This window comes from Oncorhynchus gorbuscha, unplaced genomic scaffold (genome assembly GCF_021184085.1).
Source record: "Oncorhynchus gorbuscha isolate QuinsamMale2020 ecotype Even-year unplaced genomic scaffold, OgorEven_v1.0 Un_scaffold_1834, whole genome shotgun sequence".
Classification (NCBI taxonomy): domain Eukaryota; kingdom Metazoa; phylum Chordata; class Actinopteri; order Salmoniformes; family Salmonidae; genus Oncorhynchus; species Oncorhynchus gorbuscha.
The window spans coordinates 30,190-47,294 of record NW_025746504.1 but is presented as its reverse complement, the minus strand read 5'-3'; the positions used below and the strand labels follow the sequence as shown (position 1 = coordinate 47,294).

The 17,105-nt window shown below is 43.9% G+C and overlaps 1 protein-coding gene across 3 annotated transcripts; it reads left to right on the top strand.

Moving 5' to 3' along the window:
- Positions 1-2,887: 2,887 nt before the first annotated feature.
- LOC124024359 (retinoic acid receptor RXR-beta-A-like) lies at positions 2,888-16,732 on the top strand. 3 transcript variants are annotated; one of them, XM_046338295.1, is made up of 13 exons: positions 2,889-3,060; positions 3,826-3,919; positions 4,114-4,310; positions 4,568-4,712; positions 7,370-7,549; positions 9,460-9,483; positions 9,853-10,013; positions 10,378-10,507; positions 12,393-12,519; positions 13,636-13,677; positions 13,779-13,870; positions 13,955-14,060; positions 14,251-16,732. In XM_046338295.1, exons 3-13 carry the CDS (start codon positions 4,170-4,172, stop codon positions 14,396-14,398), a joined length of 1,296 nt encoding a protein of 431 aa, XP_046194251.1. In that variant the 5' UTR covers positions 2,889-3,060; positions 3,826-3,919; positions 4,114-4,169; the 3' UTR covers positions 14,399-16,732. The 3 variants fall into 3 exon arrangements, with proteins under 3 accessions (XP_046194252.1, XP_046194251.1, XP_046194250.1); XM_046338296.1 differs by lacking the exon at positions 3,826-3,919 and having other exon boundaries at positions 2,888-3,060; positions 9,856-10,013; XM_046338294.1 differs by lacking the exon at positions 3,826-3,919 and having other exon boundaries at positions 2,891-3,060.
- The last annotated feature ends 373 nt before the right edge of the window (positions 16,733-17,105 follow it).

Here is a 17,105-nt window from a genome sequence, read left to right as displayed (position 1 = left end):
AGACTAGGAGCCCACACTGTACAGCACCAGTCAAAAGTTTGGACAACTCATTCAAGGTTTTTTTAAATATTTTTTTTAAACAATTTTCTACATTGTAGAATAATAGAGAAGACATCAAAACTATTAAATAACACATATGGAATTATGTAGTAACCAAAAAAGTGTTAAACATCAAAATATATGTTGTATTTGATATTCTTCAAAGTAGCCACAGTTTGCCATGATGAAAGCTTTGCACACTCTTGGCATTCTCTCAACCAGCTTCACCTGGAATGCTTTTCCAACAGTCTGGAAGGAGTTCCCACATATGCTGAGCTCTTGTTGGCTGCTTTTCCTTCACTCTGCGGTTCAACTCTTCCCAAACCATCTCAACCTTCTTGGTCAAATATCCCTTGCACAGCCTGGAGGTGAGTTGGGTCATTGTCCTGTTGAAAAACACAAACTAGGTGGGACGGCGTATCGCTGTGGTAGCGATGCTGGTTAAGTGAGCCTTGAATTCTAAATAAATCACTGACCGTGTCAACAGCAAAGCACCTCCACACCATCACACCTCCTCCTCCATGCTTCACGGTGGGAACAACACATGCAGAGATCATCCATTCACCTACTCTGCGTCTCACAAAGACAAAGCGGTTGGAACCAAAAATCTAAAATTTGGACTCACCAGACCAAAGGACAGATTTCCACCGGTCTAATGTCCATTGCTCATGTTTCTTGGCCCAAGCAAGTCTCTTCTTATTATTGGTGTCCTTTTGTAGTGGTTTCTTTGCAGCAAGTCAACCATTAAAGCCTAATTCAAGCAGTCTCCTCTGAACAGTTGATGTTGAGATGTGTGTTACTTGAACTCTATGAAGAATTTATTTGGGCTGCATTTTCTGAAGCTGGTAACTCTAATGAACTCTGGGTCTTTCTTTCCTGTGGTGGTCCTCACGAGAGACAGTTTCATCATAGTGCTTGATGGTTTTTGCGACTGCACTGTTAAAGTTCTTAAAATGTTCCACATTGACTGATCGTCATGTTCTTGCCATAATATGGACTTGGTCTTATACCAAATAGGGCTATCTTCTGTATACCATCCCTTTTTATTTTTTATATCACCTTTATTTAACCAGGTAGGCTAGTTGAGAACACCTTTATTTAACCAGGTAGGCTAGTTGAGAACACCTTAATTTAACCAGGTAGGCTAGTTGAGAACACCTTTATTTAACCAGGTAGGCTAGTTGAGAACACCTTTATTTAACCAGGTAGGCTAGTTGAGAACACCTTTATTTAACCAGGTAGGCTAGTTGAGAACACCTTTATTTAACCAGGTAGGCTAGTTGAGAACACCTTTATTTAACCAGGTAGGCTAGTTGAGAACACCTTTATTTAACCAGGTAGGCTGGTTGAGAACACCTTTATTTAACCAGGTAGGCTAGTTGAGAACACCTTTATTTAACCAGGTAGGCTAGTTGAGAACACCTTTATTTAACCAGGTAGGCTAGTTGAGAACACCTTTATTTAACCAGGTAGGCTAGTTGAGAACACCTTTATTTAACCAGGTAGGCTAGTTGAGAACACCTTTATTTAACCAGGTAGGCTAGTTGAGAACAAGTTCTCATTTGCAACTGCGACCTGGCCAAGATAAAGCAAAGCAGTGTGAACAGACAACACAGAGTTACACATGGAGTAAACAATTAACAAGTCAATAACACAGTAGAAAAAAAGAGAGTCTATATACATTGTGTGCAAAATGCATGAGGAGGTAGGCGAATAATTACAATTTTGCAGATTAACACTGGAGTGATAAATGATCAGATGGTCGTGTACAGGTAGAGATATTGGTGTGCAAAAGAGCAGAAAAGTAAATAAATAAAAACAGTACGGGGATGAGGTAGGTAAAAAATCCCTACCTTGTCACAACACAACTGATTGGCTCAAACACAAGGCACACCTGTTAATTGAAAAGCATTCAAGGTGATTGCCTCATGAAGCTGGTTGAGAGAATGCAAAAGAGTGTGTAGGGCTGTCATCAAGGTAAAGGGGGATACTTTGAATCTTAAAAATAAAACATTCCATATGTATTATTTCATACTTTGATGTCTTCACTATTATTCTACAATGTATAAAATAGTAAAAATAAAGAAAAACCCTGGAATGAGTAGGTGTGTTCAAACTTTTGACTGGTGCTGTATGTGAGAATGATTCCCATGTTACATGTCTCAAATTTAAAATCAAAATCAGCATGAATAAAGCACACAACCACCAGGAAAAAACGAGCAAATAAAGTAGAAAATAGAAGACTTAACTGAACCTCTATCATCTCCCGAGGCTGCTTTACCCAACTTTGCATATACAGTAGCCTCAACTTCCTGGATTTGTATAGGCTACACCAAAATATACAATTAGCATTTTCTCTCAAAATAATCACGTGATGAGAAAAGTGAATAAACAAACAGACACTGAGCCATATTGGTTGCATGTTTTATACTTTTTAAAGGATTATTTAACCCTAAACATATTTGAGATTAAGAATCATTGTGAAATAAAGCAGTTTAAATGTCTTACAGGCATGTGTCAAATGTAGTTTAACCAGCTGTCCTCCTGTCAAACCACCACCATTATTCAACCATGAAATGTATTAGGAAGAGGCTTTTGCAGAATAATCTTTCATCATCAGCTGATAAATATCCCAAATTGAGGTCCACAATCGATGTAGTCTACATTGATTTACATATATTCATATTAGTTACACTTGTAAAATGTAATGTTGTTTAATTTGTGAATCTGTTGATTTTCCTTAATATATTAGGTACAGTATATAGAGGGAAATTGAAACGTTAGTCCTACCACTGGTGAATGTTGCAACTGTTCTGCCCAGAGACATTGTGGCTCTAAAGACACTGTCACTGGCATTGAGCCAACATGGCTTCCTTTCCGTGTAAACAACAACAGCATCAAGTAAACGGGGTTTGAGTGTAGGCCTATTACCTCGCATTTGGTCCGTCTCTTGGATTTCGCAAATAATATGCAACTACAAATAGTTATGTAACCTACAACGATGTGCCGAAGGTGTTTCTAGTGAGTATATTGCGTTCCCCCCAATTGTAACTCGCGAAATAATATTTTTGAGGCCAACATTAGCATTAGTTAACTAGACAGCTAACGTTAGCTCGCTGGCTAGCTAGCTACCACCAATGATTTTGAAACAGCTAGCTAGCCGGCAAGTTATCTAGCGAAACATGGTGTGAGTTTTTAAACGGTTGATGCTTGCTGTGATATTTAATTGCTTACAATCATCGTATACATTTGTTTAGTTTACATACAGTAGCTACGTGCTAGCTAACTAAAGTTAGCTAACGTCTGGTCTAATTTGCCATTGCTTTCTAAACCAGAAGTACATATTAGCTTTTTTTATCATTGCCAACGCTGGATTAAAGTGATCTCTCATTTGTCCACTTGGATGACACCAGTGTTTATAAAAATGTTTAGCTAGCTAAAGTCAACTGACCGTCTTAAATGTAACTACCTAGCGAGGCAACTCGTTAGCCAACTACCGAACATAGCTAGCTAGCTACGACATTTGTTTTATTTTAGCTAGCTAGTAACTAACGTTAGTAATGTGGAGGAAGGCCTGTCAAATCTAAGGTCAGTTGATACGATTAAGGAGTATTTATCATTATTACAGTACCGGGCATACCCCATTCCATGGTAGCTAGCAAGCTAACATGTCAGTTATTTAGGCCTTTCTAGTTTTAATTAAACAGTTTAACGTTACCTAGCTAGTTAGCAGGGACAACCTAACTAGCTAGCTACTGGTAAATCAAATCAAATGTATTTATATAGCCCTTCGTACATCAGCCGATATCTCAAAGTGCTGTACAGAAACCCAGCCTAAAACCCCAAACAGCAAGCAATGCAATGCGGGTGTAGAAGCACGGTAAGTTGTTAGATCAAATAATTACCAGTGAGAATACTGAATGTCTTACAATCAGCTGAATATCTTCAGCTGTCTAAGTAGCTAGGGGCCTACAAGTGGCATTTATGTGAATACATTTCGCTGGCCACATGATGATGTAGCTAGTCTTGAAAAATAGTTATCAATTGTGATAATGTAACCTTCAACCCCAACAGATTATTGTCCTTCAGACAACTCAACATCCTCCTCTCCGCTGGGTAGCTCAATAGCCATGTCATCGCATCAGCCCACCAGTTCAGCCTCCAACAGTCCCACCAGCACCTTTGGCTCGCCTTTCTCAGTCATCAGCCCCTCACTGGGCTCCCCTGGTGTGGCACCCTCCATGGGTTATGGGCCTATTAGCAGTAGCCAGGTGAGAAACACACCCAGGGTCCTTGTTTTGCTTTCATCTTTGCATTTAAATGATCCTACTCTTTAAATGATCCTACTCTGTATGTGTTTATTCTCTTGCATTATTTCCAAGCTCAGACTAGTGCTGAAGTTTGTTGCTGTGCACAGAAAGGCTGACATTTAGGCTAGCCTACGTAGCCTAGATGTTTATTTTTTTTAATCAGTCATGATAACAGCATTGTTATATATTTTTTTCTTCCACTTTTTGTTTGTGCACAGATCAACTCTACAATGGGGATGCACTCAATCAGCAGCTCGGATGATGTCAAACCCCCGTTTGGCTTGAGGCCTATGTCTGCACACAGCCCTGGGATAATGCTCTCCCAGAAACGCATGTGTGCCATCTGTGGAGACCGCTCCTCTGGTGAGTGCTGCGCACTAAGAGCAGGGTTAGTAGAGGTGAAACGTTGGGCCGGGGACTTATTTTAAATCCCAGCAAATTCAGAGAGGATAATCCTTTTTGTCAGCTGTCTTCAGCTGTGTGTCCTGACCTCTCCCCATCAGTCTAACCAATGTTCTTTACTGGCCTGTTTCATTCTATGTCACTATAGAAACAATAAAGGCACATGAAACGCTGCAGATTCATTAATTAGTGAAGCTCTACGTAACTGCTCATCAAAAAACAAAATCTGTCCTCATTCCTACATAGTGTATACCATTACCGCGGTAATATCACGCTACCAAAACATCATGATACTTAGAATACCGTAGTACTGTTTCATATGATACTACTGACTCTTTCAGCCCTCTAAAGAATGTGCCTGTTATTAAATGTTTATAAAGTCAGTTTTGTTTATAAATTTAGTTGAATTTTAGAAATAGTCACTAGTCTCTTGTATGCGCAGGTCACGTGTGGCAGCTGTGACCTGTGCATACTGCTTCTCTTAGCTTTCCCTACCTGCCCGCCCCTCACTCACCTGCTTCTCTTAGCTTTCCCTACCTGCCCGCCCCTCACTCACCTGCTTCTCTTAGCTTTCCCTACCTGCCCGCCCCTCACTCACCTGCTTCTCTTAGCTTTCCCTACCTGCCCGCCCCTCACTCACCTGCTTCTCTTAGCTTTCCCTACCTGCCCGCCCCTCACTCACCTGCTTCTCTATGCTTTCCCTACCTGCCCACCCCTCACTCACCTGCTTCTCTTAGCTTTCCCTACCTGCCCGCCCCTCACTCACCTGCTTCTCTAAGCTTTCCCTACCTGCCCGCCCCTCACTCACCTGCTTCTCTTAGCTTTCCCTACCTGCCCGCCCCTCACTCACCTGCTTCTCTTAGCTTTCCCTACCTGCCCGCCCCTCACTCACCTGCTTCTCTTAGCTTTCCCTACCTGCCCGCCCCTCACTCACCTGCTTCTCTTAGCTTTCCCTACCTGCCCGCCCCTCACTCACCTGCTTCTCTTAGCTTTCCCTACCTGCCCGCCCCTCACTCACCTGCTTCTCTTAGCTTTCCCTACCTGCCCGCCCCTCACTCACCTGCTTCACTTAGCTTTCCCTACCTGCCCGCCCCTCACTCACCTGCTTCTCTTAGCTTTCCCTACCTGCCCGCCCCTCACTCACCTGCTTCTCTTAGCTTTCCCTACCTGCCCGCCCCTCACTCACCTGCTTCTCTTAGCTTTCCCTACCTGCCCACCCCTCACTCACCTGCTTCTCTCCGTCCATTCTTAATGCGTGTCTATTCCGCCGTCAAATATAATTTAGCCGTGATGGCGAGCGGGGAAGCAGACTCAGACCCTGACGAGTCTTCTGTTGTTAGATTTCTTACATTGCAGCGAGCAATGTTGAGCAGCGAGCAATGTTGATGTACTGTATCATTTCATCGCCTGTTATAACCAAGAGCACAGACCAGTCTGAGTAGACTTCAAGTTCACGGTCATGCAGCTGCTGAGTGTCAGAGAGGGAAATTGGAGGACCGCTTGGCGACAGGCATCCTTGCTGCTTTACAGCAAAAAAAAAGTATTGTCTCTAAAATATGTCCCATATTACCAGAGATGCCTTTTGCGCACATTTCATATAATACAAATAAATAAATTGCGAGCCATTTTAAACTAATACCGGGTTACTAATAATTGTTTTGATACCAAACAATGTTGTTCAGTCATGTTACCTAGCTAGCTAACAACCTGGGTATCTTGGCAGTAGGTTTAGGAGCATTTTGATTGGAACAGGAAGAAGGGGAAAGGGTCTGCTACTCATGAGATGTGCTTCAAAAGGTACGATTCATATACTGTTGGCCTGATGGAAGACTAAACTATATCAACAAATCTATTTCTTTCTGCTACTCCTTCAATTCTGTTTGGTGCTGAACGTTTTTAAAAGTTGGGATCAGTGTGTGTTGTGGGAGACAGCAAGTTGTGTGTGTGTGTGTGTGTGTGTGTGTGTGTGTGTGTGTGTGTGTGTGTGTGTGTGTGTGTGTGTGCGCGTGTGCCTGTTATCTGAAAAGTTAAGGTTTCATGCAGTGTTTTCCTCTTACTGAGACAATGACTTGCAGATCATTATGCATGTACAGTATATCACTGGAGGTTGGTAGCAGCTTATTGAGAAGGACGGGCTCATGGTAATGGCTGGAGCAGAATGGTATCTAACACATGTTTTCTATGTGTTTGATGCCATTCCGTTTGCACAGTTCCAGTCATTATTATGAGCCGTCCTCCCTTCAGCAGCCTCCACTGATGTATATTCCTCCAGACAAATCACAGGTAGGCCTTTGCACAACTTTGCAAATCAGACATTCTATGCAGTATTCTATTATACAGTGATCAGTGTGACGCTACATTTAATGTGTTGTATTGAGTAGAAGTGTGAATTCTTAGAAAACGGGAACAAGCGTCTGGGGGATGGGGCAAACAGGATTCTAGGTCACTGATTGAATATCTTTTTATTTTTTCATTTTAAATGTGTTCACTGCGGTACTACTTTTATGAGTTTATTCATGTATGAATGTGTGTCTGTGATAAAAAGGTTTTGTTTTTAGCTGGCCTGGTGTCGTATCGTTTTTAAAATGTTGGTGTGACAAGTCTCCCCCTTCCCGCAGGTAAGCACTATGGTGTGTACAGCTGTGAAGGTTGCAAGGGCTTCTTCAAACGCACAGTGCGCAAGGACCTGAGCTACACCTGCAGGGATAACAAAGAATGCCTGGTGGACAAGCGCCAGCGCAATCGCTGCCAGTACTGTCGCTACCAGAAGTGTCTGGCTATGGGCATGAAGAGGGAAGGTAAGGAAGGACTGAACATCTGTCTATTATCATGAAGAGGGAAGGTAGAGAAGGACTGGACGTCTGTCTATTATCATGAAGAGGGAAGGTAGAGAAGGACTGGACGTCTGTCTATTATCATGAAGAGGGAAGGTAGAGAAGGACTGAACATCGGTCTATTATCATGAAGAGGGAAGGTAGAGAAGGACTGAACATCTGTCTATTATCATGAAGAGGGAAGGTAGAGAAGGACTGAACATCTGTCTATTATCATGAAGAGGGAAGGTAGAGAAGGACTGAACATCTGTCTATTATCATGAAGAGGGAAGGTAGAGAAGGACTGGACGTCTGTCTATTATCATGAAGAGGGAAGGTAGAGAAGGACTGAACGTCTGTCTATTATCATGAAGAGGGAAGGTAGAGAAGGACTGAACGTCTGTCTATTATCATGAAGAGGGAAGGTAGAGAAGGACTGAAGAGGGAAGGTCTGTCTATTATCATGAAGAGGGAAGGTAGAGAAGGACTGAACGTCTGTCTATTATCATGAAGAGGGAAGGTAGAGAAGGACTGGACGTCTGTCTATTATCATGAAGAGGGAAGGTAGAGAAGGACTGAACGTCTGTCTATTATCATGAAGAGGGAAGGTAGAGAAGGACTGAACATCTGTCTATTATCATGAAGAGGGAAGGTAGAGAAGGACTGAACGTCTGTCTATTATCATGAAGAGGGAAGGTAGAGAAGGACTGGACGTCTGTCTATTATCATGAAGAGGGAAGGTAGAGAAGGACTGGACGTCTGTCTATTATCATGAATAGGGAAGGTAGAGAAGGACTGGACGATTATCATGAAGAGGGAAGGTAGAGAAGGACTGAACATCTGTCTATTATCATGAAGAGGGAAGGTAGAGAAGGACTGGACGTCTGTCTATTATCATGAAGAGGGAAGGTAGAGAAGGACTGGACGTCTGTCTATTATCATGAAGAGGGAAGGTAGAGAAGGACTGGACGTCTGTCTATTATCATGAAGAGGGAAGGTAGAGAAGGACTGGACGTCTGTCTATTATCATGAAGAGGGAAGGTAGAGAAGGACTGGACGTCTGTCTATTATCATGAAGAGGGAAGGTAGAGAAGGACTGGACGTCTGTCTATTATCATGAAGAGGGAAGGTAGAGAAGGACTGGACGTCTGTCTATTATCATGAAGAGGGAAGGTAGAGAAGGACTGAACGTCTGTCTATTATCATGAAGAGGGAAGGTAGAGAAGGACTGAACGTCTGTCTATTATCATGAAGAGGGAAGGTAGAGAAGGACTGAACGTCTGTCTATTATCATGAAGAGGGAAGGTAGAGAAGGACTGAACGTCTGTCTATTATCATGAAGAGGGAAGGTAGAGAAGGACTGGACGTCTGTCTATTATCATGAAGAGGGAAGGTAGAGAAGGACTGAACGTCTGTCTATTATCATGAAGAGGGAAGGGAGGGACTGAACATTTGGAGCAGAGCCTAATGGTTTTGGGCCATCCATATTTTTCAACTTTGAGAGTTTGTAGGAGTGCTTTTGAAAGGGCAACATGAAAAAAATTGGAGGGAGCGATTGAGAAATGTGTTTTTTATACCTGCAGAATCTCAAACTTGACTACATTTTCTTTAATGAATTACATTTTAAATTGATTTGTGACGTAGACTGTTGTAAAATGGTATAGTTCAAAGGCCAGAATCATTTGATGAAATGCTTGAATTATGTTGAATATAGACCTAGCCCAGTGAAACCTTTGACAATAACTTCTATTTGATCATTGGATTGTGTGGGGGGATGGTACGTTGTTTTCAAAGTCCTTAACAAAACAGGGGTAGAGCATATGGGGGTAGGTTCATATAACTAACCTCTCTCTTCCTTTTCTTTTCCCCTATTCTTTCTCTCCCTCTTTCTATAGTGGTCCAAGATGAACGTCAGAAATGTAAGGATAAAGACATTGGGAGAATGGAGAGATGATAAATTATATGATTGGATGTGGTATTGAGAGAGTGCAATTAAATAACAAATTCTTGGCACACACTGGTAGGCTAATTCTCACAACACATTGGCTAAGAAATGAATGCATTGTTATATGAAAGTATACCAATTTGACCTTTCACCCTGTTTGGATGAAGCCTAACAGGAGTTAAGATGGGCACAACTTCCTCCTTTCCTTTCTTCTGTCACCTTGTCTTTTCTAACCTTGTGACTCCCTCCCGCCCCTCTCTCCTATTAACCCACGCCCCTCTTCCTGTCTCCCGTCTCTCCCCTCCTGGCTCTGTGGTGTGGTTGGATGCGTGGCGGGGTGCAGCAGTCCAGGAGGAGCGTCAGAGGATCAGGGAGCGAGAGGAGGGACTGGAGTGCAGCAGTGCTGTGAACGAGGAGATGCCCGTGGAGAAGATCTTGGAGGCAGAGACGTCCGTGGAGCAGAGGGCGGAGCTCCACTCTGATACAGGCTCCGCTGGTAGCTCTGTGAGTATACAGGGCTATACTGTTGACTGGATCAGTATTAGGGTTGCAAAATTCCCGGAAATACCGGTTGGAGGAGTTCTTCTGTGTTTATTCCTAACTCAGGGAGTCCCCCACCCGGAAAAGTTTCCGGAAATTTTGCGGTGTCAGTTAAAGGAGTTATCTGCCTCTGATTCATAGCCTACTACTCAGCTCTTGGGGTGAATATTCTTTAAAAACGTTACATAAACTGCTGTCTCTTTAGCATGGCGTTTAAAAGTGTTTTCTTTCCTACTTGTGATTATTGCATTATTTCTAGCTTCAGCATTGGCTTTTAGGGTCTGTTATTGCAGTTTGTGGGATTTTTGTATCTTTTTTTGTGTTTTAGCCCCATGATGCGGTGACAAACATCTGCCAGACCGCAGACAAGCAGCTGTTTGCGTTGGTGGAGTGGGCCAAGAGGATCCCTCACTTCTCTGAGCTGCCCCTGGACGACCAGGTCATCCTCCTGCGTGCAGGTACCATTGTCTGGAGGGAGGGAGACACCAGGAGGCTGGATGTGATATGCACTGTCTCAAAGAATAGAGTTTACAAGTGATGTTCTGTTCCCGTATTCATTCGAGAGGCAACCAGGGTAGTGCATATGATAGTGTACATGTATCTACCAGTGAGGAGCCCAAAACGACTGATCATAGAGAAGGAGCTGCCCCTATTGTGAGATTATTCCTAACCGCTATCAATTGTATTACATGCACATAGCAAGGCTACATACAGACACCGGTTAGTCGGGCTGATTGAGGTAGTATGTACATGTAGATATGGTTAAAGTGACTATGCATATATGATGAACAGAGAGTAGCAGTAGCATAGAAGAGAGGTTGGTGGGTGGGACACAATGCAGATAGCCCGCTTAGCCAATGAGCGGGAGCACTGGTTGGTCGGCCCAATTGAGGTAGTATGTACATGAATGTATATAGTTAAAGTGACTATGCATATATGATAAACAGAGGAGCAGCAGGGGGTTGTGGGGGGCACACAATACAAATAGTCCGGATGGCCATTTGATTACCTGTTCAGGACTCTTATGGCTTGGGGGTAAAAATTATTGAGAAGCCTTTTTGTCCTAGACTTGGCACTCCGGTACCGCTTGCCATGCGATAGTAGAGAGAACAGTCTGACTGGGGTGGCTGGGGTCTTTGATAAATTTTAGGGCCTTCCTCTGACACCGCCTGGTGTAGAGGTCCTCGATGGCAGGCAGCTTAGCGCCAGTGATGTACTGGGCCGTACCCACTACCCTCTGTAGTGCCTTGCGGTCAGAGGCCAAGCAATTGCCGTACCAGGCAGTGTTGCAATGTCTTTACTGTCCTTCGCCAGGGGGCTATTGTATCAGAAATGTCTTTACTGTCAGGGGGCTATTGTATCAGAAATGTCTTTACTGTCAGGGGGCTATTGTAGCAGAAATGTCTTTACTGTCAGGGGGCTATTGTATCAGAAATGTCTTTACCAGGGATTCGTCAGGGGGCTATTGTAGCAGAAATGTCTTTACTGTCAGGGGGCTATTGTAGCAGAAATGTCTTTACTGTCAGGGGGCTATTGTAGCAGAAATGTCTTTACTGTCAGGGGGCTATTGTAGCAGAAATGTCTTTACTGTCAGGGGGCTATTGTATCAGAAATGTCTTTACTGTCAGGGGGCTATTGTATCAGAAATGTCTTTACTGTCAGGGGGCTATTGTATCAGAAATGTCTTTACTGTCAGGGGGCTATTGTATCAGAAATGTCTTTACTGTCAGGGGGCTATTGTATCAGAAATGTCTTTACTGTCAGGGGGCTATTGTTTCAGAAATGTCTTTACTGTCAGGGGGCTATTGTAGCAGAAATGTATTTACTGTCAGGGGCTATTGTATCAGAAATGTCTTTACTGTCAGGGGCTATTGTATCAGAAATGTCTTTACCAGGGATTCGTCAGGGGGCTATTGTAGCAGAAATGTATTTACTGTCAGGGGGCTATTGTAGCAGAAATGTCTTTACTGTCCTTCGTCAGGGGGCTATTGTAGCAGAAATGTCTTTACTGTCAGGGGGCTATTGTAGCAGAAATGTCTTTACTGTCCTTCGTCAGGGGGCTATTGTAGCAGAAATGTTGAAATAGCCGAATCCACTCATTTGAAGCTCCACTAATGTAGAGTAAGTGAGCAACAAGCATTCCATGGTCTATCATTTGATACATGATAGACTGCTGGACACAGTAGCAAATGCCCCAGAGGTTGTTGATGAGGTCTCTCCTCCTCCCTTCTCTGATCATCTCTGCTCTTCCGTCCTGTGTATCTGTCCCGTCCCTTCGGTCTCTTCTCCCTCCTCTGCTCCACTCCTGTCTTCTCCCCTCTCTTTTTCTCCTGTGTGTGTCAGGGTGGAATGAACTTCTGATCGCCTCCTTCTCACACCGCTCCATCGCTGTGAAGGACGGGGTCCTGCTGGCCAATGAGCTACACCGGGACAACGCACACAGTGCAGGGGTGGCGGCCATCTTTGACAGGTAGGCACACAGTGCAGGGGTGGCGGCCATCTTTGACAGGAAGGCACACAGTGCAGGGGTGGCGGCCATCTTTGACAGTGCAGGGGTGGCGGCCATCTTTGACAGGTAGGCACACAGTGCTGGGGTGGCGGCCATCTTTGACAGGTAGGCACACAGTGCTGGGGTGGCGGCCATCTTTGACAGGTAGGCACACAGTCCAGAGGTGGCGGCCGTCTTTGACAGGTAGGCACACAGTCCAGAGGTGGCGGCCGTCTTTGACAGGTAGGCACACAGTCCAGAGGTGGTGGCCGTCTTTGACAGGTAGGCACACAGTGCTGGGGTGGCGGCCATCTTTGACAGGTAGGCACACAGTGCTGGGGTGGCGGCCATCTTTGACAGGTAGGCACACAGTCCAGAGGTGGCGGCCGTCTTTGACAGGTAGGCACACAGTCCAGAGGTGGCAGCCGTCTTTGACAGGTAGGCACACAGTCCAGAGGTGGCGGCCGTCTTTGACAGGTAGGCACACAGTCCAGAGGTGGCGGCCTTCTTTGACATGTAGCCACACAGTCCAGAGGTGGCGGCCTTCTTTGACATGTAGCCACACAGTCCAGAGGTGGCGGCCGTCTTTGACAGGTAGGCACACAGTCCAGAGGTGGCGGCCGTCTTTGACAGGTAGGCACACAGTCCAGAGGTGGCGGCCGTCTTTGACAGGTAGGCACACAGTCCAGAGGTGGCGGCCGTCTTTGACAGGTAGGCACACAGTCCAGAGGTGGCGGCCGTCTTTGACTGGTAGGCACACAGTCCAGAGGTGGCGGCCGTCTTTGACTGGTAGGCACACAGTCCAGAGGTGGCGGCCGTCTTTGACTGGTAGGCACACAGTCCAGAGGTGGCGGCCGTCTTTGACAGGTAGGCACACAGTGCGGGGGTGGCTGCCGTCTTTGACAGCTGGGCACAGAGTATGTGGCTAAGTTACCCCTCGGCTCAGACCTAGGATTAGCTTCTCATAACATTAACCACTAATAGGGAAAACGTACAAAATAATAATAGCATAATTACCATAGAGGTATATAATAACAGTGTTGTATTAAATTCTGTGATCATCATCATGTGATAACACGCTGTAATTGACCCCCACAGGGAGAGTGTGCAGAGTGCTGAGGTGGGAGCCATATTTGACCGGTAATAACCTACACACACACACACACACACACACACACACACACACCTAGTGTACATCTATGTAGACAACTCTCTCCACCTCTCTTTCCGGCCTCCTGTAGGGTTCTCACTGAGCTGGTCAGTAAGATGAGAGACATGCAGATGGACAAGACAGAGCTGGGCTGCCTCCGAGCCATCGTCCTCTTCAACCCAGGTGCTCTATTGTTACCATTAGTCCCTCGTACACAATGTTACCTCTGCACCTTTACTGTTAATAACTGTTGAGTCCCTCCCTCAGACGCTAAAGGTCTGTCCAACACCGGAGAGGTGGAGCTCCTGAGAGAGAAGGTCTATGCGTCACTGGAAGCCTACTGCAAGCAGAAATACCCCGAGCAGCAGGGAAGGTAGGCATTCATGTGCTACATGAATTAGTACTAGTATCTCATTACATTTGTATTGTGTGTAAAACAATACATACTAATCTGCTCTCCTGTGGTTGTGCTGCTAACGGACCCTGGAGTGTTGCTGCTGCATTCATGTAGCTTATTAATGTCCTGTTATTTCATTCCCTCACTCTTCACCCCTCTCCCTCAGGTTTGCTAAGCTCCTCCTCAGGCTGCCAGCACTGCGTTCTATTGGCTTGAAGTGTTTGGAGCACCTGTTCTTCTTCAAGCTGATTGGTGACACCCCTATCGACACGTTCCTCATGGAAATGCTTGAAGCACCTCATCAGTTGGCATAGAGGTGGTAGAAGAGGAGAGGAGAGGTGTTCTGTGGCCGGGGTTAGATAGCTTGGGTCTGGGAATTTGCTGGAGTGGGACTGCACTTTTAGTTCTTTGGGGAATTCAGCATTTTGTCTCTGCTGTCTGGGTTATGCTATTTAGTTCACCACCACATTGTCTCTTTCAGAACATACATCCCCAAGACTTGTGATCTACAGGCTGGTGCTATATATTAATATAACTTCTTGAATAACTGAGATTAAAAAGTAAAGTATTTTGTAAGAATGGGAACCTTTAGTTCCCGCACTCTGGCTAATCGAAGCTACAATCTGGGTTTTTGTTTTTCTATAACTATATTAATGCTTTTTAGACAAACCCCAAATGATCAAGTTAAGTGATAAGTGATCTCCCCCCGTAACCTGTTTTTAAATGAAGGTAACCTGGATGCAACCAGACTGTCATTCTACCTTTTTTTTCATTTTTTAAATTGGAACAAAATCTTTTGAAAAAACTTGAAAAACATGTTTTATTGTCAAATCTTGGGCAAGTACATTACTGTACCAAGCGAGCGCTCACTGTGTAACAGGTCTGACTTTCAGCTCCTAGTGGTTTTGTATCCCTCTCAGATGACCAGAAAGCAACCCGTTAACAATAAACCCGGGATACAGAAGGAGTAGTTGAATCACAAGGGAACACGGAGCAGACTTGTACTGACTGTGTTGACCAGCTTTATTTGTCTAGTAATGTGCTGTTAGCATTGTTTCTCTTTGCTGTTTTGTAAAATGTAATCACCTTGCAGGCAAAAAGGATTGAGCTGCATTGCACATTTTTGCTATGTACTATTTCTACACCATACAATACAAGTCATCAAATGTCTGGCCAGAAAACAGTCTTTTGGTGCTGATATACGACAGACATTTGCCATACTTCATTGCAGCCATACACCAAACTGCAAACACAAAAAATTATGCAAAAAAATTAAGACTAACTCAAATGTTGTAAATGTAGCACTACAAAAATGAATACATATGCTTTCTTTCTGCTTGACAACTTGTCCGTTCTGGGGGTTTTACAAAGTCAATCATTCTGTTAGAAAGGGAATACTCCAATATGTCATTTATCTAAACAATTGTAAGGTACTGTGCAAAATTTGTTCAGGGAAAATACTATATATTGATAGGTTTGAATAATGAGATCAGGAGACAGACACATGATGTAATAATTGATATGTGCCCTTGCTATTAGTTCACCAATTGTATAGAGCAGATCATGTCTGAGGTTGTACTGGATTCCCTAAAGCACTGTTTCTACCTGGTTACAACATCATGTATCCTTTGTCTTGATCATGTCCACATTCTGATTGTGCCCACATTTTCAGACCGGTGTAGATGATTTAAAAAAGGCATTGTGACCAGATCTTCCTGACCACCCCGGAGGTAGTTAGACACACATTGTGACCAGATCTTCCTGACCACCCCGGAGGTAGTTAGACACACATTGTGACCAGATCTTCCTGACCACCCCGGAGGTAGTTAGACACACATTGTGACCAGATCTTCCTGACCACCCCGAAGGTAGTTAGACACACATTGTGACCAGATCTTCCTGACCACCCCGGAGGTAGTTAGACACACATTGTGACCAGATCTTCCTGACCACCCCGGAGGTAGTTAGACACACATTGTGTCTGGATATCTTACAAGTGTAGACATATGGACAGTGAATCCATTTAAATCACAATTATAACACCTTCTAAAATATTGACATTTAGCACCTTTGTCTTATGGCATCAATGTGTGTCTTAAAATAAGTAAATGTATATTATTTTGAAAGAATAGCTCTCAAAACATTTGCATACAGGGAGGGACCAGGAAATCTGGTCACAATGCAATTGGTGGACAGATACAAGACACATTTTACTACCATGTGGAGACATGTTTCTGAGAATGTGGACAAGATCAGAACAAAGGACTGGGGTTTGAACCAGGTATAAACAAGGATTCACACATTCAGCTGACTCATCTTTTTGAATTTTTCTGTGCTTTTCTGTAGTAGTAGTTTTTCCTGTTTCCTTTTTTTGAGCTAGTTGTTCATCCTCTCCTCTCTGCTTACAGTTTATAAAAAACACAAACTGTTATCATGTTTAAATATCCATAACACCTGTGGACATAGACGCATTAAACAAGACCAAATAGGAGTTTTGTGTGCTGATCATGTGTGAACACCTGAACAAGGGTATTGGTATGTGTCATGATCCTGTATAGACTCTGGAGCAGTTTAGTGATCCGTGTGGATAAGTGAATTACAGCTTGGCTAATGTGGACTGAAAATAAAGAGGTTCAACTTTTCTTGTCCATTTGAATGTTTCTTTGTGGTTTGTATTGGATATCAACTTCTCACAGACAAAATAAATGGGGGGAAATCTGTGGCATTGAGAAGTATAAACATAATTCAGATAAACAAAATATATATTTTTTAACATTAGTTGTATACCAATCAATCCCCCACAAATAATCTCACCTTCTCATTGACATTGTTGAAAGTTTTTTTTTTGTTGCCTTGACATAGTTGGGCTGCAGCACTAGTCAGTCACCACCAGAGGAACCCATACACACTGTCAGCGGTTGTTTCTGTCCTGATTCAGAGCCCTCTGTTGGTTAGCCTTGTCCCATACCCTCTCTGTCGGTTAGCCTTGTCCCATACCCTCCCTGTCGGTTAGCCTTGTCC